The following is a 25,264-nucleotide window of genomic DNA, read 5'->3' on the forward strand; positions in this document are numbered from 1 at the left end:
ACAGGCACTGCCCCGCCAGGTGGACGTCATCAAGAAGGCCTACCTGCAGGAGGAGGAGCGTGAGAACTCGGAGGTGAGCCCACGGGAAGTGGGCCACAACATCTACATCCTGGCGCTGCAGGTACCAGCCCCGCCCCCGTGGCCCCGCCCCCGGCGGCCCTGCCCCCCCGTGGCCCCGCCCCGTGACTCCGCACCGCCCTCTCACGCAGCTCTCCAGGCACAACAAGCAGCTGCAGCACCTGCTGAAGCCGGTGAAGCGCATTCAAGAGGAGGAGGCCGAGGGCATCTCTTCCATGGTGGGGGCCCGGGGACCAGGCTGGATGTGGGGCGGGGCTTAGATGCAGGGGCGGGGCTGGGCGAGAGACTGGATGGGCTGGTATCTGGGGGTGGGGCTAGGATTGAGGGCGCGGAAGAGAGCAGAGCGGAGATCTGAGGGCTCGTGGGAATCGGGATGAGGCCGGGGGCCGGGGCAGGAACTCTGGGCGGAGCGGGACCGGGGGCGGGGCCTGCACCTGAGTAAAGAGCTCGAACGGGGGCGTGAGGGGCGGGGCTCAGGGCGGGAAGAGCCAGACTGGTGGCCTGGGTGAAACCTAGACGTATAAGTGGGAGTGAAGCTCTGGGGCGGGTCTGGAAGCCTGGAGCCGGACCTCGGAGGGCGGTGACTGTCCTCTGGGATTGTCTGGACATGGCTTTCCCACTACCCCCTCTCAATTTGGGGCTGCATCCTAGTTGGGCTGGGTCTGGTCTGTTTGGGGAACCCTCGAGCAGGTAGGGCTGGGTGGCAGGTCTAGCAGTGGGGAATTGCGGGGCCTGCCCTCAGCGGCCCCTCTACCCCCAGCTCAGCCTCAACAACAAGCAGCTGTCCCAGATGCTCAAGTCCTCAGCGCCTGCCCAGGAGGAGGAGGAGGACCCCCTGGCCTACTACGAGAACCACACGTCCCAGATAGAGGTGGGGCCAGAGGGCAGTAGGGGCGCAGTGAGTGAGGGCCGTGACCCTGGCCCTTGGTGGCGGTGGCCTAGTTGTGACCCCGTGCCTGTGTGCGCCCAGATCGTGCGGCAGGACCGCAGCATGGAGCAGATTGTGTTCCCAGTGCCTGGCATCTGCCAGTTCCTGACAGAGGAGACCAAGCACCGGCTCTTCACCACCACAGAGCAGGATGAGCAGGGCAGCAAAGTGAGCGACTTCTTCGACCAGTCCTCCTTCCTGCACAATGAAATGGAATGGCAGCGCAAGCTCCGCAGTGAGGACCCCAGCGGGGCGGGAGGGCAAGGCCGGGCCTGGAGCTGCTCAGTGATGCCCCTTGGGGACTCCCCCTTACCTGCTGGTAGTTGCCTCACCCCACCCCACCCCTAGGAGGGCTCCAGTGACGTTTTCTGAAGTGGGGCCTGGAGCTTGTGCCGGCGCTGGGGGCCCGTGCGGGGTGGGTGGACAATGTGAACAAGAGGCCCCACTCACACCAGCCTGCCACCACCCTCCTCCCCCAGGCATGCCACTGATCTACTGGTTCTCCCGCCGCATGACCCTGTGGGGCAGTATTTCCTTCAACCTGGCGGTTTTTATCAACATCATCATTGCCTTCTTCTATCCCTACATGGAGGGCGCGTCCACAGGTGGGGACACAAGGCTGGCAGACTGAGGCCCCGGAGCCCACCATGCCCCCTCCCTGGGTTTGGGCAGAGCCTTGCGGCCAGCCAGGCTCTTCCGGGACCAGATGCAGAATGGGGAAAAGCACCCCTGCACTGCTCTTTGGGCTCTGCACCCCATCCTGGGGAGACACAGATGTGGTCCCCATGGGATAGACAGCATCCTTGACTTCTGGAGACAGTGCATGTCTCTCGCTCTGCCTCTCTCTCTCTCTCTCACACACAAACATGAGCCAGAGGTCAGATATGGTAGCAGCATCTGAATAGGGTCTCCTGCCTTAAGCCTAGACAGGCAGGTGTGATGGTGGGGGAGGGGCCCTAATACCAGGTGACCGAGAACTTTATAGGGAAGGTTTCCAGGAGGAGGTGGCTTCTTGGGCTGTGTCGGGGCTGGGGCTGTGGTGGGCTTCGCTGACCAGTGCTCACCCCTGCGCCCTGGCCCCCAGGCGTGCTGGGCTCCCCACTCATCTCCCTGCTCTTCTGGATCCTCATCTGCTTCTCCATCGTGGCCCTGTTCACCAAGCGCTACAGCATCCGCCCCCTCATTGTGGCACTCATCCTGCGCTCCATCTACTACCTGGGCATTGGGCCCACACTCAACATCCTGGGTGCCCTCAACGTGAGTGCCGGAGGGGGCCCCCACCCCACCCCTGCGCTCATGGCGCGGTAGGACCTCACACTGGCCAGCCGCCTCTCAGCAGCCACTGCTCTGCCCTATCCCCCTTGTCCCTGTGATGGGGTCAAGCTTGTTAAAGACCCGCACTCAGGGCTGTTCTGTGCCTCCTCTGTCTCCCTAGACAACCTGGGGCAAGTGGCACTCAGAGCCAGCCAGCCAGGAGGCACTTTGGGGCACCAGTTTCGGGGCTGCTGTGTACATGGTAGTAGGCACTGCCCAGAGGCACTGTCCACACTGTAGACATCAAGGATTTGTATGTTATGGCAGTTCCTGACAGCTGGAAATAAAACATATCTGGAGCAAGGGGCAGGGGGGCAGGTGCCTTTCCCTAACTTACCAAGTCACCGTAAAGGCCCAGGTTGGTCTGTCTGACTCCATCCTCCTTTACCTGTATCGCACTTTCTTCCTGGAGCTATGGACCCCAGGGGCTTTTCCCCATTCTATCCCAGGAGCCCAGATACATTTCTGGAAGCATTTTCATTAATGCCGAGCCTGCCAGGCTGAGCAGGAGCAGATCACATCCGCTCCATGGAAGGGCTGACCTCTGAGCTGGGCACTGGGCGGGCAAAGCAGCAGGGAGTGGAGATCTGGGGTGGGTGGTGGGACACTGATCCCCATGCCCTGTACTTGCCCCCAGCTGACCAACAAGATCGTCTTTGTGGTGAGCTTCGTGGGCAACCGAGGCACCTTCATCCGGGGCTATAAGGCCATGGTCATGGACATGGAGTTCCTCTACCATGTGGGCTACATCCTGACTAGTGTCCTGGGCCTCTTTGTCCATGAGCTCTTCTACAGCATTCTGGTGAGCGTGGTGGGGGCTGGGGCTGGCAGGGGTGTGGGGTGATCGGGGCTCGCCTCAAGCTGCTAGCGGTTCCCAGCACCAGTCTCTGTCCAGTCCTCTTGCTGCTGGGCTTGGAGGGATGGATTTCCAGAGTCCTCCTCTACCTGACCTCAGCCTGACCTTAAGGGCCCTGCTGGCCACTCCTGACCTCCATCTGGCCCATCTCCCCTGGAACCAGACTACCTGGGTTTGCGTCCCAGTTTGGACACTACTAGCTCTGTAATTTTGGGCAAGTTTTTTAACTGCCCCATGCCTCCATTTCTGTATCTGTAAAACAAGGATAATTAACAGCACCTACCTTCTAGAAAAATTGTGAGGTTGATATGAGCTTAATACACAAAAATCATGTAGAATGCATCCTGGCAGGTAGCAGGCACACTTTAAGAGTTGGTCATCTTTCTCCCTGCATGTGTGGATTTGCCTGCCCATTCACCCTTTACACCTTCCCCTGGGCCACACTCCCTTCCCTTGGCCTTAGAACTCCGGTTCCTCTGAGCAGCCTCCCCGACAGGCCCACTGGGCTGGTTCCATGTGCCTAACACAGACCCTTCTGGAGGAGCCTGTGGGAAACCACTGGGAGCGGGGCAGCCCTGGGATCCAGTAGTACCTGTGGTCCCTCATGGCCCTGTCCCTGCCCTGCAGCTCTTTGACCTCATCTACCGTGAGGAGACACTGTTCAACGTCATCAAGAGCGTGACTCGCAATGGCCGCTCCATCCTGCTGACCGCCCTGCTGGCCCTCATCCTCGTCTACCTCTTCTCCATTGTTGGCTTCCTCTTCCTTAAGGATGACTTCATCCTTGAGGTCGACCGGCTGCCCGGCAATCACTCTGGAGGTCTGGCATCCCCTCTCCTTGGGTGAGGGGGTTGCTGAACAGATGACCGGTGTCAGGACCAGGCCCTGGGAGTGCTTATCCACCGGCTTCCTGCCTCAGTTTCTCCTCTTGGGTTCCGGGGAGGTCTAGCTCACACCGATCTGCCTCCCTTTTCCCTGGCACAGACTGAGAGGGTGGGAGAGCCTTGGTCTTCGTCTCCCTAAGGAGCCTCTTGCTTGCAGACCCTGGCATTCATGTTAAACTCGGTATTTGCTGGGGCTGCCTGTGTGCCAGGCTCAGGGGTGCAGACCCCCCTTCCTGCTCTTCCTGCACAGCCCAGTGGGGGCAAGGGCACGAAGACCCTTCACTTGTAGCCTGGCAGAGTCGGGAGCTCGCAGGATGGGGGAAGGCTTCGTGGGGGATGTGATGCTGGGGACACAACCAGGGGAATGATAAGGCCTGCCATGTCCTCATCCTGGTGACCTCCTCTGTGTCCTCTCTAGCCAGCCCCCTGGGGATGCCACATGGAGCTGCCACATTCGTGGGCACGTGCAGTGGAGACAAGCTGAATTGTGTCTCAGGGGTCTCGGTGCCTGAGGTCCTGGAAGGTGAGGGCAGTGTGTCTCAGGGGCCTGGGGGAGGGGGCGCGGAGGCAGGGGGCTCAGCCTGGATCTGAGCACACACTCCGCGTGTAGGGAACGAAGAGCTGGAGAGCTCGGAGCGGGCCTGTGACACTCTGCTGATGTGCATCGTCACTGTCATGAACCACGGGCTGCGCAACGGTGGCGGCGTGGGCGACATTCTCCGCAAGCCCTCCAAAGACGTGAGCATCGCCTACCTCTCTCCCCAGCCCTGGCCGAGTCAGCCACTGTGAGGTCCTGCCTGGCACAGTGGCTTGCCCCCCCCCCAGTCTTCAGTGTCGCAAGCCCCCACTTTGCACCCCCTTCCCCTCCTCTCCCACAAGTCAGCACACAGTCACGTGGTTGTTGAGTTTCCCACCGCACTCCGCTCACACATCCCCACCAGCTCACCGTAAGTTGCTCTAAAGAAAGACTTTGGCAGCCAAGCTTTGTCCAGGCTAGGGAAGGTGTGAGTCAGACATTGGGCGGATCCCCGGCTACACCGGCTTCATCTGGGAGGCAGAGCCCTCGCCCACAGTAAGGGTGCGCAGGGTGGGGAAGCTGAGGCGGCTCCACGAGGAGGCCTCGGGATTTGACTCAGGCAGCCAGGCGTTCCCAGTAGTCAGTCTGTTCTCAGTCACATGGGGGCGAGGAGCCACTTCCTGGCCAAAGTGTCCAGAATGTGTGAGGCCCAGCATCCCCAGGGCAGGGCAGAGGAGTGCAGAGCTGGCTGTGCCCCCAACCAAAAGTCAGGGGCAGAGACAAGCCGCCACCTGCAGCCTTAGTGCCCCACGCCAAACTCCTCCCACAGGGCTCAGGCCCAGCTGGTGTCCTGAGTCTGCTCTTTTCCTGACCCCCAGTCAGGGCCTGCCCTGCCCGGAGTGAGGCTGGGTCAGCTTTGTCGCCCTCAGGGCCCTAGGACCCAGACACTGTCCTTCCCCTGTGCTGAGGGCCGGGCCTCCTCAGTCACCACCCTGACCCCTGCCTGAGTCTGGCCTGCCTGGGTGAACTGGGCCCAAGCCTCCCTGCCTCACCCCTGCCTTACCCTTGCAGGAGTCTCTCTTCCCAGCCCGTGTGGTTTACGACCTCCTGTTCTTCTTCATTGTCATCATCATCGTGCTGAACCTCATCTTTGGGGTGATCATCGACACCTTTGCCGACCTGCGCAGCGAGAAGCAGAAGAAGGAAGAGATTCTCAAGACCACGTGCTTCATCTGCGGTGAGGCCCTCGTTCCTGCCCCTCAGGGGCCGAGGCGGGGCTGGGGCAGCCGCCCTTTGGCCCTTCCCCGGTCCCCGTGGCCCCTGGGGCTGACGGCTCCATGGCTGTTTGCTCATCCTACACTTGGGGAGAACAGGACCCTGCCTGAGCTTGGGGTAATAGAAGGGAGTGGGGAAGAGCCTCAGAAACCATTCCTCCAAACCCTCTCGGTTTACAGGGGAGTCCAAACTCTCGGGTCTCCGTTCAGAGCTCTCCCCACTCCCGGTATGAGGTGCTAGTCCCCTCGCCACAGGCTAAGCAGCAGGCAGCACCTGCAGGACAAAACCCTTCTCAGCGATTCCTGCTTCCCCCCAGGCTCGGAAGGCCGGCCGCGGTCCCCAGCCGCCATGGTGGAGGGCTGCAGCTCTGGCAGCCGGGGGCTCCACGGCCAAGGGGTGGGCGCCTTAAATAGAACTGACCTAAATGGGCCGGGGTGGGCTGTCACACGTGCTCACCAGGCCCGTCAGCCTGAGACCAGAGGCCCCCACTGCACTGAGAGGCCGTGTCTGCTCAGCCAGGTGGCCCCACGGTGGCTCTGGGAGGCTGACGGTCTCGTCCTCACCCCCCACACCCTCAGGTCTGGAGAGAGACAAGTTTGATAACAAGACAGTGTCCTTTGAGGAGCACATCAAGTTCGAACACAACATGTGGAACTACCTGTACTTCATTGTGCTGGTCCGTGTGAAAAACAAGACGGACTACACGGGGCCGGAGAGCTACGTGGCCCAGATGATCAAGGTGTGGCCCCGGGGAGGAGCGGCCACGGCCGCCGGGGAGGGACAGCTGGGGACACCTGTGGACACCCGTGGAAAGGCCGGCCTCACTGGAGCCCCGCCAGCTGCCTGAGCTGCGGAGGGACCTCTGAGCTCTTCTGCGCGGGCTCTGTTGTCAGGAAAAGCCAAGGACGTGCGTGGTGTCCCCGGGGCCTGTGGGCGCCCGACACTGAGTAATCGGGAGAGCAGGGCAGACGCTGCCCCTGGTGGCTGCTCAGTGGACCATTCGGAGGGAGCCTTGTCCAGCTCGGCAAGAGGAAGGGCAGCTTCCCAAAGCTTTGGATGGTCTAGGCTGAGAGGGGGCCTGGAAAAGCTTGCAACTATCAGACTTAGGAGGAATCAGAGTTAATCTGTCCAATTTCTGTTGTGTGAAGGGAGTGAAAGCAGTGAATAGTAATAAAAAAAAAAGGTCTTGTAGTGTTTCGGGAAAAGGAAGCCCATCCGTTCCATCAAATGTAGTGCATCTTCAAATTACTGCATAACGGATAAATTGCAGGCTAAAAGGAAAGAGCTATTTAGTGGGGGAGGGGGAAGGGGGAGTTCTATTGGTTTCCTAAGTCTATAATTTGAACTGATCTTTGAGTACATGTTTATCTGTTGGTCTGAGAACTCACAGCTTGACAAGGAGCTAGAAACCTGGTGGCCCCCTCCCGCCACCCCCCCCCCCCGTCCCAGGGAACGTGGCCGTGCCTCTCAGACACACGTCAGCTGCCAGCCGCCCTCAGCAGAGCCTCCCCTCCCTCAATGCGCCGTGTGTCTGACTCGCATCTTCCTGGGGTGCAGGGCGTGTGGGGCGGAGCAGAAGGAAGGAAGGAAGGAAGGAAGGAAGGAGCTCCAGGGTCTGGTGCAGAGGCCCTCCTCCACCTCTTGCAGGGTGTCAGGACAGTAAACAGATGGTGCTGATACCAGTGAGACTTGAGGCCGTCTAACGGAAGTTAGCCTGTCCCAGTGCACGGGCCTCTCGACGCCCCGCCGAGGGTTCACCGCCCGCCCTCTGGCTCCGGGGAGGACCCCAGTCGGTTCAGATTTTCCCTGACACATCCCTGGGGAGTAATCTGTCCAGGCTGTGACAGCAGGCTCCCCATCCTTTACTGCTTTTCTAAATGAGGCCTTCCTAGGCTGGGCCCCAGCTTGCTCATCCCGCCGGGGATCTTTTTCAGAACAAGAACCTGGACTGGTTCCCCCGGATGAGGGCCATGTCCCTAGTGAGCAATGAGGGGGAAGGGGAGCAGAATGAGATCCGGATTCTTCAAGACAAGCTCAACTCCACCATGAAGCTGGTGTCCCACCTCACTGCCCAGCTCAACGAGCTCAAGGAGCAGGTGTGTACCCAGGCCTATACTGGCCCCACCCTTGGGGTCCTGTGCTGGGCAGCTTCGGACCGTCACTGGGAGGTCACAGCCCAGCCTGCCACAAGGGAGAGGGGGAGGGTACTGGGGCCTTCACACTCCTTCCTTTCCTTCATGGGTCTGGGGTGGAAGACAGGTTCTGGAGACACTCTCTCCCCCCATGGAAAGCTAGACTGAGGTTGGCAGCCCCTGTCTGTGAGCCCCCTGAAAGACAGGGCCAAGTGGACTCTTGGTAGAGGTGTGAGGGGTCCTCCCCCTTGCTCACCCCCTCCCCCCTAGCAGCTGCTAGGGAGGCTACTGAGGGGTTCACTGGTGATAGGGGAGATTAAGGCATCCTTCCACTTCTCAAGTCCCCCTCTTGCCCAGAGCATCCTCCTCTTCCATCTCTCAGTGGCTAAATGAGGTTAGGCAGCCCCTCTTTTAGGTGGGGTGGTTCCCAGCTGCACCACATCAGGGGTTTGTGACACACTAATCGAGGACAAGGGTTTGGGGCGGACATCTTCAATGCATCCTGGGGTGGGCCTTAGCCTGCTGCCAGTGCTAAACAGCAGCTGGGCCCATGGGGCAGGGGGCCGGGGGCAGGCACCAGCCCCTCCCCAGTGCCCATGGAGGGAGGGTCCCAGGCGGCCCGACCGGACGTGTCTGCCCCCATTTAATCCTAGATGACAGAGCAGCGGAAACGCAGGCAACGCCTGGGCTTTGTGGATGTCCAGAACTGCATGAGCCGCTGAGGAGAGCCACTGGAGGCCCTGACAGGGGACGGTCATCACAGACAGCTGTGACTGGAAGGCTGCCCCTTCCCGTGGGTCAGGTGGCCCAGCCAGCTCGCCAGCCTCTCTAGGCCAGGGGCCCACCCGGCCTCCAGCCCCCACTCTGCCGGACACCCCCGAGCCATCCCAGGCTCTGGCCAGCATGGTGTGGGAAGCCACGGAGCTGACAGTCCTGCCTAGAGCCATTATCGAGACTTGGCAAGTCACTGGGACTCAGCTTACCTTAATGCCTTAGAGGAAGAAACGTCATCTTGGAGGACGGTCGCTTTGTCCCTTAAAGCAGTAACTGACATTCCTCTGTGTTCCTCCCTGCGGGTCATTAGGAGTGGGGTCGCCCTCTATTTTAAGCACTACAATTTGGCCTCCGCCCGCGCCTGGGGAAGGTGCAGTAACGCTGTTGTTACTAGTGATTTTAGTGTTGTTATTTAACTTATTCAAGGGTGCCGTGCCCAGCCCTGGCCATGGCTGCACGGCCCCCCCCCGCCGCCGGGCCTCGAATCTGCTGTGGACAGCATGGAGACCTCATTGTCCAGGCCATCCCTCTGGCTCGGCCCCAGGGAGACTGTGACCCGAGGACGAAGAGCCTTGCTCCTGGGACCTGCCCCTTCCTAGCAGGCCTGCTGACAACAGTCGCTGGCCCAGATGACAGGGCCTGGGTGTGTTCGAGTGGCTGGTTTTTGACTGCTTGTTTTATCTCTTGGTGTAACATTTTACAAATCCTTTGGCCTGAGAACTAATATGTTAATTGCCTTAAATAAATTAATAGAACTCTAGTCTGTGAGAAAGGGATGCTGTTTCCTATTCTCCCCAGGGGCTGTGGGGGTTCCTGTGGGACACGGGCAGGGGACAGAATTCAAGCCCTTGCCCACCAGCCCGGCCTCGCCTCGGGCTCTTGGTAGATGGCCGAGTGCATCCTATCTCACAGCGATGCCTGGACAGAAGTGGTTTGTGTTTTCTTGTATGTATTTCAGCACATACTGAGGGGTCCAGGTACAGATGAGGTGAAGAGCTCACGTTCGCTTCTTCCCCACGAGGGGCGCCATCAGCCCCTGCCCTACCTACCCCTTCTCTCGGCTCTGTGCCTGACAGAAGAAAGCTCAAGTGGGGAACATGAACATTTACGAAAGAGCTAAGGTTCCAGGGAATAATAAGGTGACCCCGTGTGTGGCCCTGGCCAGGGGGCTTTTGTCCTGTGACCTCCCACACAATCTGCGCAGAGTGCTGAAGCCGACCACAACCCGAGGCCCCGCCTGGCCAAGGCCCGTCCGTAGCTCTACTCTGGCCCTTAAGCCAATCTGGAACACTGGTTTTCTGCAAGGTCAGGGGCAGAGGACCGGGCTCCGTCCTTCTGAGTTAGTGGGAATGAGGGCCAAGCAGTCTCTTCTCATCTCTCCGCCACACCACCTCCTGCTGCTTTCTGTTTGCAACAGGATGCCTTCTTCAATATTTACCGCTATTTTTGGCTCTCCCCCAGGAGCTCCTACAACAAAAGGGAGCCTGAGAATCTTGCCAGGAGCCAGCCAGACCCCCACTGGCAGGTGGGGCCCCTGTGGCTGTGCAGGAAGCACCTTGCCCAGAGGCCCCGTCACCTTCCCTTCCCAGGCCCAGACGGAGACCTGCATTTCCTCTCCTCTGGAGACTTCCCCACCCTGACCGGTGGGCGGGGTGGACGCTCGATCGCACCCTTTCTCAGGCAGAAGCTTCCTTTAGAGCAGCAAGGGCTTCCTTTTTGTGAAGGCTGGAGGAGATTCCCAAACCGTGAGGATGGGGAAATCAGGGCAGTTTTATTTATGATGGCAACGTGCAAGACTCCACTCTTAGGTGCGCGGGCGAGATAAGGACCGAGCCCAGGCCTTCTGCTTCTCCTCGGGATTCCTGGGTGCAAACTTCTCCTGCAGCTTCTTCCACATGCCTTTATTCATTTCCTTAAACTCTTCCAAGGTGTCTGCGAGAGGGGAGGACAATAAATAAACAAACTGAAGTCGGCAATTTGACTATGTAAATTGGCCCCACAGGCTTTTGCCATCCGAGCACCCCTTGACTTTTACACAGTGTGGGCCTGAGAGAGGGAAGCGTGGCCCCAACTTCTGATAAGCAAATCAGATGCGCTTGCAGAAAAACAACTGCTTGCGTGGAGGGAGCACCTGTGCCGCAGGCCGCAGGCCCCACGCTCAGCTCAGCACCCTGTGCCTTACAGCGGTGGGACCTGGGATCCCTACCGATCTCCTCACTGGGAAACAAATGATTTAACCCTTTAGCCTCAGGTGCCTCATCTGTAAGGTGGAGATCAAAACGCCTGCCTCCAAAGTTGTGGACTAAAGGAAATAATAGAAGAATCTGCTTGGCACCCGGCCGGCACTCAGGAAAAGCCATCTTCATAGCTATGAAGGCTGCAGGGAGCCGGCTGGTGAGAGCCAGCGGGGCCCCTGTTTAAGAACACACGCGCACACACACACATGCACACGCACACACACACACACTCACACCACACAGAAACCAAACCCAGCTTTCTCAGTCTGGGCACTATTGACATTTTGGGCCAGATAATCCTGGTTGTGAGGATGTTTAGCAGCAACTTGGCTTCTACCCACTAGATGTCAGTAGCAGCCCCCCTACCCGGCTCCTAGCTGTGACATCTAAACATGTCTCCAGACGTTGTCACAGGGCAATGTGGCACTCCCCCCCACTGCCCCCGCCCCCGCATGGAAAACCACCGGTCTAAAGGCTCTCCAGGGCTAGAGTTCTATGTTGCCTAATTTTATCTGTATTTTAAATTTAGATTTTCACATAGTATTGTTTAAATTTCATACCCTAGATTTTCCTTGGTTAACAAAACTTCTAGAGAAAAAGAAGAGCTTTTCTGAACAAAAAGGCAACTTCCATTTATTATCAGTGGGCTCTTGACTAAATGAGGACACACACTCTACTTCAGCCATGAGCCCAACATCCCACCCTGAAACCTCTCCAGAAGTCTAGGTTTTCTTGTGGGCACAAAGTGGGATGCTGAGGGGTCCCCGTCCACTTGCAAACCACGAGGCCTCTTTCGGAGGAGTCTCCCATGACCGCAAGCCCAGGGGAACACACTTGGGCCCCAGACCTTGGCCACATGTCAGACCCACCAGGCCCTCAAACACTGTAAGGTGTGTATTCTTGCCTTGTCAGAAGGAACAGTCAGTGAGCTTGGCCACATAGTCGCAACAAAAATACGAGGCTTGAAAACAAATTATCAGCAAATTTCCCAGAGCTGAACTCCCGGCCAGAACAAGCTACAGCCACAGGCCAGTTGTGGGGAGGGTTCCAACTCCCCGTGCTTTGCTGCAGTCTGTCACACAACCCCCCCGCCCGCCCGCAAATCGCAGAGGTGTCCAGGGGCTAACGAAGAGGGTGGAGGCTGGGCCTCTGGAACGTATTTCCATTCTGATTTCAAGTTCAAACTTTGTTCAAACCCTGTGGGGCCCTCAGAGTGACACGGTGCATCAATGCTGGTAACTGCATGGGCCTAGGGACAGGGGAATACATTTATGTACATGTTTTTAAAAACTGTTGATAAAGTAATTCTGCCTGGCCAAAATATCGTTACCCCAGTTTTCCAGAGTACTATAACAAAAATAGGTTCAGAGTTGACATACAATAGCAGGTGACACCACCAGGTTTTAATCTGTTCAGAACGTAAGAATTCTCTGGAAGGCCAAATCTCCAAAACTTAGTTGCTGAAAGGCTGCCAGAGGGATAGGAAAGAGAAATTTCTAGAGTACCAGAAGGCGAATGTTCAGGGCCATGCCCTTGCAGAAAAGGTTAGCCTATTTTTGTATACGGTATCCTTGGCAATAAAAATAGTAATTTTCCAGAACTTGCCTACTTCAACCCAGGCTCCCCTTGCCAGTACCCCCAACTCCCCCTTTGATGGCAATGGAGATGGGGAAGTAAGGAGGGGACGGCTGGGCAGAGTATTTCCTTTCCTGTTAATTGAGGTCCATCAACAACTCCCAAACGTACCTAAGTTAAACCCATATCTAACCCACAAACCACGTCCCCTGGGTCAGATAACTCTTTGATGGGTATCCCCATACAAGTTTACTGAATGGCTTTTTGTTTTAATTAAAACCCTCATTGTTTATAAAGCCTCCTTAGGACCATAAAAATAAAATTATTTTCCTTCCATCCTGATTTCAACTACTTCCATTTGGCAAATATGTATTCCCCTGTTCCCTGCTGCCCTGAATTTAAAAGCTCTAAAGATGGATTTTCTTTTTTAAAATAATGCCTTTGACCTTCTCCATATTCTATGGCCAAAAAGCATGAGCCCCGAAGCTTCAGAATTTCCTTTGGGCTCTTCCACAAGGCTTTCCATTAAGCAGAGCGGTGTTACTAAACAATTCCCCTTGTCTGCTCGAACTCAAAGAATCATTTGCAAACTGACCGGAAAGGGCAGCTGGACTGTCAATACCTGTGGACAGGATCAGCTTGTATTCTTCCACGGACAGGCCACTGAAGCTCGTGTCTCTGGGGCGAGGGTACTGGTCACATGGGGCAGAGAGGACAGAGAGGATGGGGAGAGATTAGTTCTGCAGCATAACATCAGAGACCTGATGATCCTGGAGAAGCCTTGCTCTCCCCGCACAGTTCACCAGCGAGGGGGGCTAGAAGAGCAGCGCCACCTAGAGGCCAAAGACTTGGCCTCGCTTGAAGGGACCCAAGAATCCTCCCAAAAAGTAGGCTGTGTGATTCAGGAGGTCTAGGTGTGCCCCCTCTCCCCCATTCTGCATTTCTAACCAGCTCCCAGGGGGATGCCTGCTCAGCTGCTCAGGGACCCTACTTTGAGTTGCAAGGATTTAGAAGAAATCCCTTTTCCCTGTAGGCTAGGCATTTGGCTGTGTATATCTCCGGAGTTACTGAACACATTGTTCAAGCTTGGGGAGAACCACACTAAACGGAATTTGACAGTAATCACGTCAGGGCTGAGGAAAAGCCCAGCTTTGTCTGACAGGACTTTCCCGAAGCACCTATCTTTATCACCAGAGTGTGAGGAAATGCCAGCTCCATCAGAGTAGATGGGAAAATACGTGTAAGGCCCAAGAGTTGTTAGATACACCCCGAGCACACCCTGGTCTATAAAACACATGGCTTTTATTCAAAATTATAAATAGCTTTTATTTAGGTGACCTAAAAGCCTCTACCAGGCGCCTTTGTTGGCTTGGTTGAAATTACTGGTTACATTTGAAAGTAGCAAAACCACAATTCTTTACAAAGCACTGTATAATCAGATTTTCACTCACTCTCATTGGTCATTTCCAGTCCAAGCGCTGGGGATGTAAAAAAGACTGGCCCACTCACCTTGTGTTTGTAATAGTTTGAATGGAGTCGTGCTAGGCTCTCATACATCTGATCACAGGCCTCAGGCTCTGCAATCTGAAAAACAAAGAACCCCCCAAGGAAGTAAGCAAACAAGCCCTGTCTCCCACGCCTGTTTGTACCCAGGAAGGACCCCACTTACACAAGGCATTCAAATGAAGCAGCCTGCAGCTTAGCACTAGCCTCTCCACTCCGTGGGAAGCAAACTTGGCCTACAGCTCCAGTTACTAGAAAGCTACTAGAAATCACCTTTCTGTAATGGTTCCACCTCAGCAACTCCCCAAACTGCAGAAAAACTCCATCAATCAACTGGCAAACAAACATTTGCTGAGCATCTGTGACTTGTGGACTACCACACCAGCTGCAGTGGAAGCCACCACAATGAAACTATAGTATCAGAAGGGTGAACCTCATGGCGGTGTGGGCTGCAAGAAACCGGGGCCGGGGGGGATTCCTGTGCTCAGCATACAGCACAAGTGAGCCTAAGCTGGGTGCTGAAGGATGCGCAGGAGTTGGGGAGCAGAAAGGAGAGTGGAGAGGCCTTCCTGGTGGGGACGGTGCGAGCAGGAGGAGGCATGGACGCTGTCTATGTTTCAGACCAGACCAGTCTGGCCGAGAGCCTAAATATGCAGGGAAGAGCCTGGGTGGGAGAAAGAACAAGAACTTTTTTAGTTAAACCTTCAATATGAAATGTATTAAATACTCTTTTATGAAAAGCAAAAAATAAATTGGCTGAGCTTTCATCTGTGGTGAGCCGTTACAATTTCACAAGGAAAGAAACATGAAGAAGACAGTAGTTTAAGATGAGATGGTTGACTTGGGGAGAATCCAGAGGGAGAGTCCAGTTAGGTCCTGCTAGAAAGGACAGGGCCTGAACACTGAGGTCTTGCGAATAGAGGGTGGAAATCAAGACATACCCTGGTGTCCTTGCTGGAAACTGCGGGGAAGATGGACACGCGCAGATGGGAGGTGGTTTGTCCCCGTTCATCCCTCTTTTTACTTATACCTTCCTTCTGCCCTTGCTATCATTTATCTACGGTTCCTTGTGTGATTCTGCCAAGAATTCTGAAAGCTCTACAGAAAAAAAAACTTTCTCTTTTATGTTTTTCCCAGAATTCAAATGATGGATTTTTCCAACTTAAATCCTTTCTCGAAGAAGGCAAAGCATAAATAAATCAGTAGTTAAGTGTTTTAATAAGGCAGCTCTGCTTCTGCCTCTGCGCATGTCAAATGAGGTCCCCACTTCACAGCCAACAAAAAAAAGATGACCCACCATGTAGTTTTACTTGATCTGTCCCTGGGTTCAGGCCACTCATCACGAGAATGCTCAGATAGCCACATCAGAAGAGAGAGGATTCTGGGCTGAGGAGGTAGCCAGTGTTCGCTGAATAATAATCAAAGGCATTACTTGGGTGGACTGGCACTGAGGGCTGAACAGAAAGAAGGGATGGGAAAATATAAGACCAGGACTGGGTTCTAACCCCTGTAGGGCAGCATTTTGGGGGCGGGTGGGAAGTCCAGCTGGAACCGAATTCTGCAACATGCGCTTTGGAGGAAAGCATTTCTAACATTATGGCTTCAGCAGAGCATGCATAACCACGAGCCAACATGGAAGGTAGAAGAACAGAGGGTAAGAGACACAAAAGGAAACAGAGAATAACACCAGCACCAAGTTTTAAATATTACGTTGATTATCAAAAGAAAATCGTGCATTTCATCTTTTGCTTGCAGTCTTCATTCTTGTGTGGATGGGTTCACTTACAAATTTAAAAATCACGCACCAAGGGGTGAGGGGCGCCAGAGTGGCTCAGTTGGTGAAGAATCTGCCTTGAGCTCAGGTCATGATCCCGGGGTCCTGGGATCAAGCTCCCATTGGGCTTCCTGCTCAGTGGGGAGCCTGCTTCTCCCTCTGCCCCTTCCCCTACTTGTTCTCTCTCTGTCTCTCACATAAATAAATAAAATCCTTTTTAAAAAAAGTCACGCACCAAGAACGTGCAGCGTGCTCAGCCCTGTGTATGAACAGGTGTCCGTGGCTGTGGAGAGCGGTGGAGTCACACTGCCTGGCTCGGAATCTTGGCTCCTTCACTTATCAGACATGGGATGCTGGGCAAATCATGCAATCTCCCCCTGTCCCCCACACTTTAGAAAAAATTTGCCACATTTGCTTTATCACTCTCTCTATATATACATATTTTCCTTCTGATCCATTTGAGAGTAAGTTGGAGCATGATGCTCCTTCATGCCTTAATATTTCAGTATATTTCCTAAGAACAAGGGCATTCTCTTACATAACCATGGTTCAGTGATCAAATTCAGGACACCTGACATTGATGCAACACTTTTATCTAGTTCATCATCCATATTCCAATTCTGTCAATTGTCTCAGTCATAATCCTTACATTGAAAAAAAAAATCCTTTTGGCCTGGGATCACTTACGGCATTTATCTGTCGTGTAGCTTTCTCCTTTCAGCTGGGACAGTTCCCTGGCCTTTGTCTTTCAAGCACTGACATTTTTGAAGCGTACCCGCCAACTTAACCTTTCTTTTAAAAGAAAAGATAATAATAGTCCCTATTTCTGAGGGCGGTGTGAGGAAAAATGAGGTAATGCCGGGATTGCTCTGAAGTTGGGGCCTGGAACACTGATCAATGTGAGTGATTCGCTTTTCTTAGTATTATTGGTAGTGAACAGTTGTAGCAGGAAACGCAGGCCTCCACCTCACAAACTACAAGGGGAAAGAGCAGAGCGTTCAGGACAACCCCCGAGATAGGTAATCCTGGCGACAGGACAATGAGGGCTGCTGTGGACCCTGCCAGGGGAGACCAGCCGGCTGGAGGGCCATGGCTGAGGACGAGCAGTGGCTACCAGAAGTAAGTGGGAGCCCTCCAGGCACAGGGCTAGCTAAAGCACATGCCCGGCGGAGAGGCAGCAAGTGAGGGCATTCTGAGTGGATCAGTGTTGCCCGTGTGACTGCCGGGTTGTGGCTAGGGATGGAAGTATTGAAGGCGGGCAGGATTGCCCCACCTGACCACACCACGGGCTCTGACACTGTTGGCTCCCAGCGGCCACCAGGCACCCCACGGTCAGCTCAGCGGGGATGAGACACCGACCCCTGGTCTCTGCCCAGTGAGCACTCATCTGCGGCACCTCTTCGCCTGATGGCTGCTCATCTGGACCTTCCCCTCCTCCCACCATCCGACCACCTTCCCAACCGAGCCCTTAGCAAAGGCGTTCACACCTGGCAAGGCGTTCCTGCCCTCCTCACAACTCTCCTGGGCTCTCACCGCTGCTGCAGGCCACCGACAAGAGCGCTTCCTGATCAAACCCCCAATCCGACCTGGTCCTCGCCCTTGGAAATCTTGCCCACGCGAGTTCCCCTCCTGCTTCTCCTCCAACTTCTCTAACGGTGAGAATTTGCCACGGGGCTATTCAGCCACCTCCTACTATACCCTCAAGGGGGTGAGCAGGTGTCCTCTACCTTCCTGTCTTTTCCCGTCTCTGCAGGGGCAGCAGGGCAGAGGAGGGGCACAGAAGGAGGCCGGGGTCACCCTTGCAGAGCACTGCTCCCAGGAGGGCAAAGAGCATAGGGTCTGAATGCAAAAACAATGGGATCATCCGAGCTCCCTCAACCTCTTAAAATTCCTTCAGTATTAACGACACAGCCTCCTAGATATTTTACGTAATGCCCGGTGCTCCACTAACAATCCGAGAAGGAACCAAACACCTAACAAGAACCAATCCCCCAAAAATGAACTTGTCACCCAACTTCTTATTTGAGGCCAGAAGGTGTGTGCATGAGGCTGTAAGAGCAGCTCGGAGGAGGTGATGAGAAGCAGGCATGCCACCTTCTAGCCAGTTGTGACTGCCGAAGGGCAGAAGCAGTCACGGCCAATTCTGGGTCCGGGGCACATCCAACCCAAGCTCCGCAAGGAAAAAAGTCTTACTTACCACTTAAAAGGATTATCAATAGAAGTATCTGTCTGATTCCAGAAGCCTTGCCACACTCCTATATCCTACACTTTATTCACAGACTCTAGCAAAAATGTGTCTGAATTTGGAAATATACAGTTTTCCTGATGAAATGTACGGTGCACTTTTAGAAATATTCTTACATACAAGCTTTAAATTACCTGATTTTGCATTCACACCTAATGAGATTACGGACATTTTAGGACTAACAGCAGCTCTGGGTTTGAAAAAGGCAGCAGTGGGACATTATGAAAAATTCAGTTCTGCTCCCTAAATGTGAATAAAATAGATGTTCAACTGACACAGTGTCCTCTATGGCTCTATTTTTGCTCCTTTTGCATTTCCCCTGCTCAGTCGTCAGTAAATTTCTCTTTACCATATTAAACTTTTATACATACAAATCTACATCAGTGCCGCAGGCACTGATTTCGATTTTGAAAATTGAATTTTGGGTGGTGACTGCAATTGGTACACACAGTGGCCCTGATTCTAGTCACACAAAGGGACACAAAGGGACGCATAAGCACTTTTGGGAAAGGGTGTTGCAAATTGCTTTGCTAATTAAGGTAGAGCTGGATTCGGTCCAGGAGGATCTATGAAAAAAGGTTTTCATGGCTTGGTAATGAACTTCTGAAATGAGTTCATTCCGCTACGGGAGGCTGTTCCCTTCAATTCTATTGCAAATCTATTTCTTGAGCACCTACTATGCAGAGTGCTCTGCGAGCGGGCTGTGAGGGGACATAAAGACCCAGCCTCGGCCTTGCAGAAACTGGTAATTCAAGCCGAGGAGACAAGACAGGCGCGCATTAAAAATCAAACATGGCCCCGGGGCAGCGTGTAACTGAGTGCCAGATTAAAGGAAATCAGGGGTGGGAGCGGGTCACCAGGCCTGGCTGACGGGGCAGGTGTGGCAGGGGTCTTGGGTTTCACTGCAGTGACAGTTCACAGAGAGGGGGAGCCTGAGTCCCGCACTGAGGAGTTCAGCGGCAAGGAGCTGGGCCTGGGTGGAATGGGGATCAGAGGAGTAGCTGGGAGGATGCATGAAAAAGCAGGGGACAAGGATGTTTTAGGCAAAGCAGGATCTTCAGCTGAGCCGAGGAGTGCTCCAAGGGCCTGGGAAGGCAGCGAATCTTGGCAAGCCTTGTGTGTCTGCGGGGTGGTGTCCACAGTGCACTAGGTTCTCAAAGGTTAAGAACCACTTACATTGTGGCCAATTTGGGAGGCAATGAGAGGCCAGGGCACGTGCTGCGGTGCGGTGAGAGGCAAAACAGGCTGGCACCAAGGATCGGAGGGCAGTGAAGGCCTCACACGCCTGCTGCCACTCATCCAGGAGGCAACAGGCAGACGCACAGGCTCCGAGTAAAGTGGAGACCCACCGAAAGTGGTCTGTAATTTATCCCTTCTAGCAGGATGAGCACCTCTATCTTTAACCAAGCACAGAAAGCTGCCATCCCATGGTCTAAACACTACCTTAATTCGTTCTAGGTCTGCCTGGAACTGGGAGATGAGAAAAAAGATGGAGATGCCCACATTCCCTCTCAGAGATGATTCTCCTCATAACTCCTGTTTTGCAGTGGGTTCACTATTATAGCTAAAAATAGCATAATCTGTCCTTAGGCCATGCCTCAGAAACTGGCCTTCTAGGAGCCCGCATATGGGGGTGGGCACCGCTGAGGTGGTGTCCCCGCAATCAGCACAGGCCAGGCAGTGTGGCTCCCTGCCACAGTGAGGAAGGCCAAAGACCGGGGCTCCTCCAGATGACCGAGACAACAGAATTATATACAACCTTTACATTCTCCCCTGAGAACTGGAAATATCATTTACATTACTGCAAACCCAAGATGCAGTTCAACTTTTTCCAAACAAGGCTGATAGGATTTAAACCCAGGTATAATGCAAGAACTCACTGGTGGGTGCGCCCCTTCCTGGGCGGCCGTTTCCAGGCTGTTCCTCAGAGCTGTGCCTGTGCTAGCTTAGTAGGTGCCGGTGTGCAGTCAGGGATCTTTCAGGAAGCTGCTTGTGCACCTAGAGAACTCATTAGAAGGACTGGCCCCTTTCCCTGTACTTAAGTCAACAATTAGAGTTGTTCTGCCACCTTCCCCCACGTTGTGATTCTTTTATTAAGCTCTTGGTGCTGCAGGAGATGTGTTTTCTTGAAGAAACTGTATTCAGAGGGGGCAAAACCCATAACCATTAACTTTCAAAAAACTGCACAAAAGGATAGAGGGTGTAAGAGGTGGTAAGTGCGCTCCTGCTTCCCACCATCTCCTCCCTCTTGGTGGGTTCTGGGTGGACCATGAGACTCCCCAGAGGGCAATCTGAAGTGGAATTAATGGGGGCGGAGGTTTCTGTACTCTGCCTTCAAGTCTGAATGCCTGATTTGCTTTCTAGTGAGTCCGGCCCTTCTGCACTGGTATCCCACCTGAGGGTCATCTTTCTTCCGATCTGTACTAGGGGTCATGGCTGGGGCAAAGAAAAGCAGGTGGGCAAAGACACATTTACTTCTTTGGCAAAACTGTCACTCGTTTGAGCAGGGCATGAGGGAAAAGGGGTGGCTTGATGTTCATGGAACAAGAGGCCTTTTTAGCAAGAAAGAATGTGGGAGAAATGGCAGCTGAGGAAAGATGAGGCCCAAAGGAGGCAACGCCAGATCAGGACCAGGACAGCTGGGCCTGTTGCTTACTTGTCTTGCCACTGACTCCCCAGGGGACCCCAAGTAAGTTGTTTTAGGTTTCTGTTTCCTCATCTGTAAAATGGGAATAAGTGATGGCCTCCTTCCTCAGCTGCGCTAAGGACTAAACTAAATGAGAGTATGCATGCAAAAGCATGCTGGAGCATGTGTTCAGTGTTATTGTTAAGATCCAGGGGGTCAAGAGGCCAAGAAGACTGCCTGCCTCTCTCCTCTACAGGAACAAGGAGGCTGTGGAGCAGAACTGCCTCTCCATCTAGTCTGGTCTTTCTGGCAACTGGCATAACCAAGGGGGAGCTCCCCACCCATCACCCAACTGGGTCTAATACTCGCTGTCTGCTGCCGGCTTAATGAAGAGTCTACCGGAACCACCTTTCTTTCTCAAGGTTTATAAATGATCCAGGGTGTCAGTGGGAGTAACTCACGGTGCTGTCCTCAATTCTAGCAAGGGGCTGCTCCCTCTAAAAATTATCACCAAGATTTACTAAGCCCAGGGGCATTCTCAGGTGCCATCAGGATGAAGCACCATGACAGTGGTCCTGAGTAATGTGCTTACTGCCACCGTGATATACCGGTTCACTCTACCAGGGATGCATTCATCAGCGGCTCCAGAACCATCATCAGAGCCATGACTTGCATCTAAAACCATGACTCAAATCTGTGTGGGCCTTCGACTGATTAGAACTATCTTCCCAGGTGATGACAAAGGATGACAACTCCAAAAGAGAAAGCTATACCCTCCTTTTCTGGGTCCTCTTACACTAAGTCAAGTAGGCGAATGTCACACTCTCTCACCTCCCCAAGGCTCCAGCCTCTGTCAGCCTCCTTGCTGGCTGCTTTCACCATCTGAATTTCAGTAGAGTAAAATGCACGTCTGTCTACCCGACTGTTAAATTTCTTGACAGTAAGGACAAGGCTATGTCCCTCTTCTGGAGTTCCTAAGGTTCCCTCCACACTGCAAGCTCTCAAATTCTCACCACTCAGGACACAGAAATATTCCTTCTCACTCTTCGCTACTTCTCTCCACCTACTTCTGCCACACCTGCAACTGTATTCAAATGATTTTTGTCTCATGAGTCATAACTGATCATTTAATCACTTCATCCAGACATTTACTGGTTGTCCTTTATGTGCCAAGAACTATGCTAGACACTGGGGGGAGAAAATAAATGGCACCCTCTCTATTCTCAGGAGGCTCACACTAAAAATACGTAGGGAGCAGAGCCCTAGAAAAGTCTATGGAGTTTGTAGAGTTGGGACTAGATACAATTCCTGCCTTCGAGATCTTGGTATGCTGGACCAGTGAAGACCACTGTAAAAGGTGCGTACGTGTAGTGCCCTAACCCCCTGCATCCCCCAAGCCCCGAGCCAGACACTTCATCCATGCCCTCCACCCCATCTGAAATCTGGTTTCCATGATACCCCTGGGCATGTTCTTGCTCCATTAGGTGGGCTGGCTTGGCTCTTTGTTGGGCTAAGTTGCAAAAAAAAAAATATGTTCCTGCTTTGACAGGTCATGGCCAAGTACGGCAAAAGTCATTTCTTCAGGTTGTGTGTTTATGTATCACATTTCCTATCTCTGACCTCTTGCCTGAGTCCCAGGCTCAAATATCTCACTGCCTACTTGACATTTCCACTTGGAGGTAAGTCCACTTGGCATCTCAAATTTAACATGTCTAACACTGAACTCAAGATGTTCTTCCCACACCCCACCTGCTCCTCATCTAGTCTTTCCCATCTCAGTAAACGGCACCTCCTCCCACCTAGCTGCTCAGGCCAAAAAAATCTAGGTGTTCTCATTGGTTTCTCTTTTTCCCTTTACGTCACATCCACTATATTAGCAAGTCCCGTTGAAGCAACCTTCACAGTGCAACCCGAATCTAGCCACTCCGTCTCCTGTGCTGCCTCCCTCATCCAAACCACCATTATTTCTTGCCAGAGTAGCCTTTTCTCTAGCCTCCTTGTTCCTATCCTCACCCCCTATAATCCATTCACCACATGCAATCAGAATGATCTTTTAAAACAAATAAATTGGGGGCGTCTGGGTGGCTCAGTCGTTAAGCGTCTGCCTTTGGCTCAGGTCATGATCCCAGGGTCCTGCGATCGAGGCCCACGCCAGGCTCCCTTCTCAGCAAAAGCCTGCTTCTCCCTCTCCCACTCTTCCTGCTTGTGTTCCCTCTCTCACTGTGTCTCTCTTGTTCTGTCAAATAAATAAATAAAAGTAAATAAATAAAACATAAATTAGGTCACGTCAGTCTTCACTAATTCCCCAATGGCTTCTCGCTGGCCTTATGATAAAATCCAACTCCCAACCAGAGCCTGTAAGACCCTACTGCACCTGGCTCTTGTCCTCCTCTGACCTCAACTCTTAGCAAACTCCATCTCACTCACTCCCCTTCAGCTGCTCTGGCTTCCTTTCTGTTCCACAACACGCCAATCTGTTTCCTGCCTAGGACCTTTGCCTGGAATGCCCTTCCCACCAAGTATACAGTCAGCTCATCTTCTTCCCTTATGTCTCATCTATGTGTCACCTCCAGAGCCAGGCTTTCTCAGAACTAGTATTACCCTTTTATCATGCTACTATTTTACATCCAGCACAGGACTGATCTGGACTATCTTACATACGTCTACTTGCTTACTGTGTCCCAGACGAGAATGTAAACTTCAACTTCAGGTGGACAGGACCTCCTCTGTCTAATTCACTGCTGTCTCCCCAGCACCTAGCACAGTTCCCAGCACATGGTGGGTGCTCAGTGAATATGTGCTGTGTATGAATGAGTCCCAGAGCCGCCCTAGCACCAACCTGGAGAGCAAGAATGTAGGTCTACTACTCACACAGGGGCAGGGGTTGAGGTCCCAAACCTGCTGCACGGGCTTACAGGGGGCCAGGTAGCAAAGGCTTTGCTGGGGCCCTGCAGAGGTCCTTGAGGTTCAGCTCAGTCACTGCAAGGTAACAGCACCGTGTCAGGGAAGCTATAAGCCTGCGCGTGTCACCATCTACGACTGCTGTGCGTCTCAACCCCGGCTGCGCCTAGAATCATCTGGTGAAAGTTACAAAATACCGAGGCCAAGGCCCTAACCCCAGAGGTTCTGATTCAATAAGGCTGTAGATTTTTTCAAAAAGTTTCTTCAGTAATTCCAAAGTGCAGCCAGAGAGCACTAAATAGAAGGCGGGGTCGTCCTTCTCTGAAGTTCCGGGAGGGGTGGGGTACAGGAGGGTCCGCGCGCACGTGCGGCCGGGGAGGGAAGGCTTGCGCATGCGTGGACCCCACTGCTCGCCCGCTCGTGGGCCCCACCCGTGCCTCGTCCTTTCCGCCCCTCGCCCCAACCGCCACCCCACTGCAGGCGGACCCCACAATCCGGTCACCTGGGTGTTCTCTCCCTCCCGAAAGGCCTGTGCCACCCGCTGCCGCAGGTAAGAGCCCAAGTCCCGGCCCCGTTTGGTCTCGTCCACTGGCCATTCCTCACACAGCTTAAGGAAACGCCGGTAGCGGCTGGCCGCCATTTTGGGCCCCGTTTGTCCCCGCCCTTGAGGGAGGAGTCGGCGCCACAGGTGGCGCTTGCGCACTTAGGCTCTCCGGCTTCCCGGGGAGGTGGGGTGGGAGGGAGGAATGAGCGTGCGCGAGTTCGCGGGCGGCCCGGCGCTCTCCAGATAGGGGCGCTGCTCTCCTGTCTATGCGAGCGGGGTTAATTCAGTGTCCTCCTCCTGGACCGGGCCCAGCTCCCAGGGGCCAGTTAGACGCGGAGTACTCCAGGGACAGGTTTACTTCTCTTTTTTCGATGACTGCACAAGTTCCAGACTAAGACTTCCTCGGAGACCTCTGCTAATTTGCATAAACGAATACATTTGCATGTAAATGTGGTTATTCGATGAAGATGTGTATGAATTTATTTTTTTTATTTTTTTTAAAGATCTTATTTATTTATTTGACAGAGAGAGACACAGCGAGAGAGGGAACACAAGCAGTGGGAGTGGGAGAGGGAGAAGCAGGCTTCCCGCGGAGCAGGGAGCCCCATGCGGGGCTCGATCCCAGACCTCTGGGATCATGACCTGAGCCGAAGGCAGACGCTTAACGACTGAGCCACCCAGGCGCCCCAAGATGTGTATGAATTTAATCACATAGCACGCGCGCAGGTTGTTCGCCTCCCCTTCTCTCCTTTCACAGCCCCTGCACTTGCCACTACCACTTGGTAGTGCTTTTTAGCTCTTGTTCCTCTCTCCCCATCCCGTTAGTATCCCTTCAGAGCTCCCCTCCCCACACGGGGCACGTGTCCCTGGGAAGCACAGATTTCCCAGCTTGAGCAAAGTCAGCTGGGTTGATTCAGCCTGGGAAACTTGTTTTACCAAGTCTTTTCTTATACATCTCCAGCTGCAGCATCATGTGGACTGTCATCATTTTTCTTTTCAAGATACCCCCACCAGTTTCCTTAAGAAATCCTCAGCCTGGCTTTGCTGAGCCGGGGCTCTGTCTTCACGGTCCTGCATTTAGCCAGGACCATCCCATGCATA

General features: G+C 53.9%; 2 protein-coding genes across 6 annotated transcripts in view; one reads left to right on the forward strand and one right to left on the reverse strand.

Moving 5' to 3' along the window:
* ITPR3 (inositol 1,4,5-trisphosphate receptor type 3) overlaps nt 1-9,518 on the forward strand; it is a 66,221-nt gene extending 56,703 nt beyond the window's left edge. Inside the window, exons 45-58 of one of the 5 annotated variants that reach the window (XM_034991423.1) lie at nt 20-121; nt 210-296; nt 839-949; nt 1,049-1,241; nt 1,486-1,611; nt 2,091-2,263; nt 2,958-3,122; nt 3,804-3,996; nt 4,479-4,583; nt 4,671-4,798; nt 5,649-5,814; nt 6,431-6,591; nt 7,787-7,948; nt 8,638-8,807. In XM_034991423.1, the coding sequence (XP_034847314.1) occupies nt 20-121; nt 210-296; nt 839-949; nt 1,049-1,241; nt 1,486-1,611; nt 2,091-2,263; nt 2,958-3,122; nt 3,804-3,996; nt 4,479-4,583; nt 4,671-4,798; nt 5,649-5,814; nt 6,431-6,591; nt 7,787-7,948; nt 8,638-8,706 (1,941 nt within the window). In that variant the 3' untranslated portion in view covers nt 8,707-8,807. Of the gene's footprint in view, nt 1-19; nt 122-209; nt 297-838; nt 950-1,048; nt 1,242-1,485; nt 1,612-2,090; nt 2,264-2,957; nt 3,123-3,803; nt 3,997-4,478; nt 4,584-4,670; nt 4,799-5,648; nt 5,815-6,430; nt 6,592-7,786; nt 7,949-8,637 lie in introns of those variants that run through there. The other 4 variants (XM_034991422.1, XR_004676669.1, XM_034991424.1 and 1 more) reach the window with 4 other exon arrangements.
* Nucleotides 9,519-10,504: 986 nt separating this feature from the next.
* Nucleotides 10,505-24,299, reverse strand: LOC118001328 (ubiquinol-cytochrome-c reductase complex assembly factor 2). The gene is made up of 4 exons (XM_034991427.1): nt 24,122-24,299; nt 14,080-14,154; nt 13,193-13,262; nt 10,505-10,690 (listed from the first exon to the last, which is right to left on the reverse strand). The coding sequence occupies exons 1-4, from the start codon at nt 24,257-24,259 to the stop codon at nt 10,563-10,565; spliced, it is 411 nt and encodes a 136-aa protein (XP_034847318.1). The 5' UTR covers nt 24,260-24,299; the 3' UTR covers nt 10,505-10,562.
* Between the last annotated feature and the right edge of the window lie 965 nt (nt 24,300-25,264).

This window comes from Mirounga leonina, unplaced genomic scaffold, assembly GCF_011800145.1.
Source record: "Mirounga leonina isolate KUSES-001 unplaced genomic scaffold, KU_Mleo_1.0 Mir_53, whole genome shotgun sequence".
Lineage (NCBI taxonomy): Eukaryota > Metazoa > Chordata > Mammalia > Carnivora > Phocidae > Mirounga > Mirounga leonina.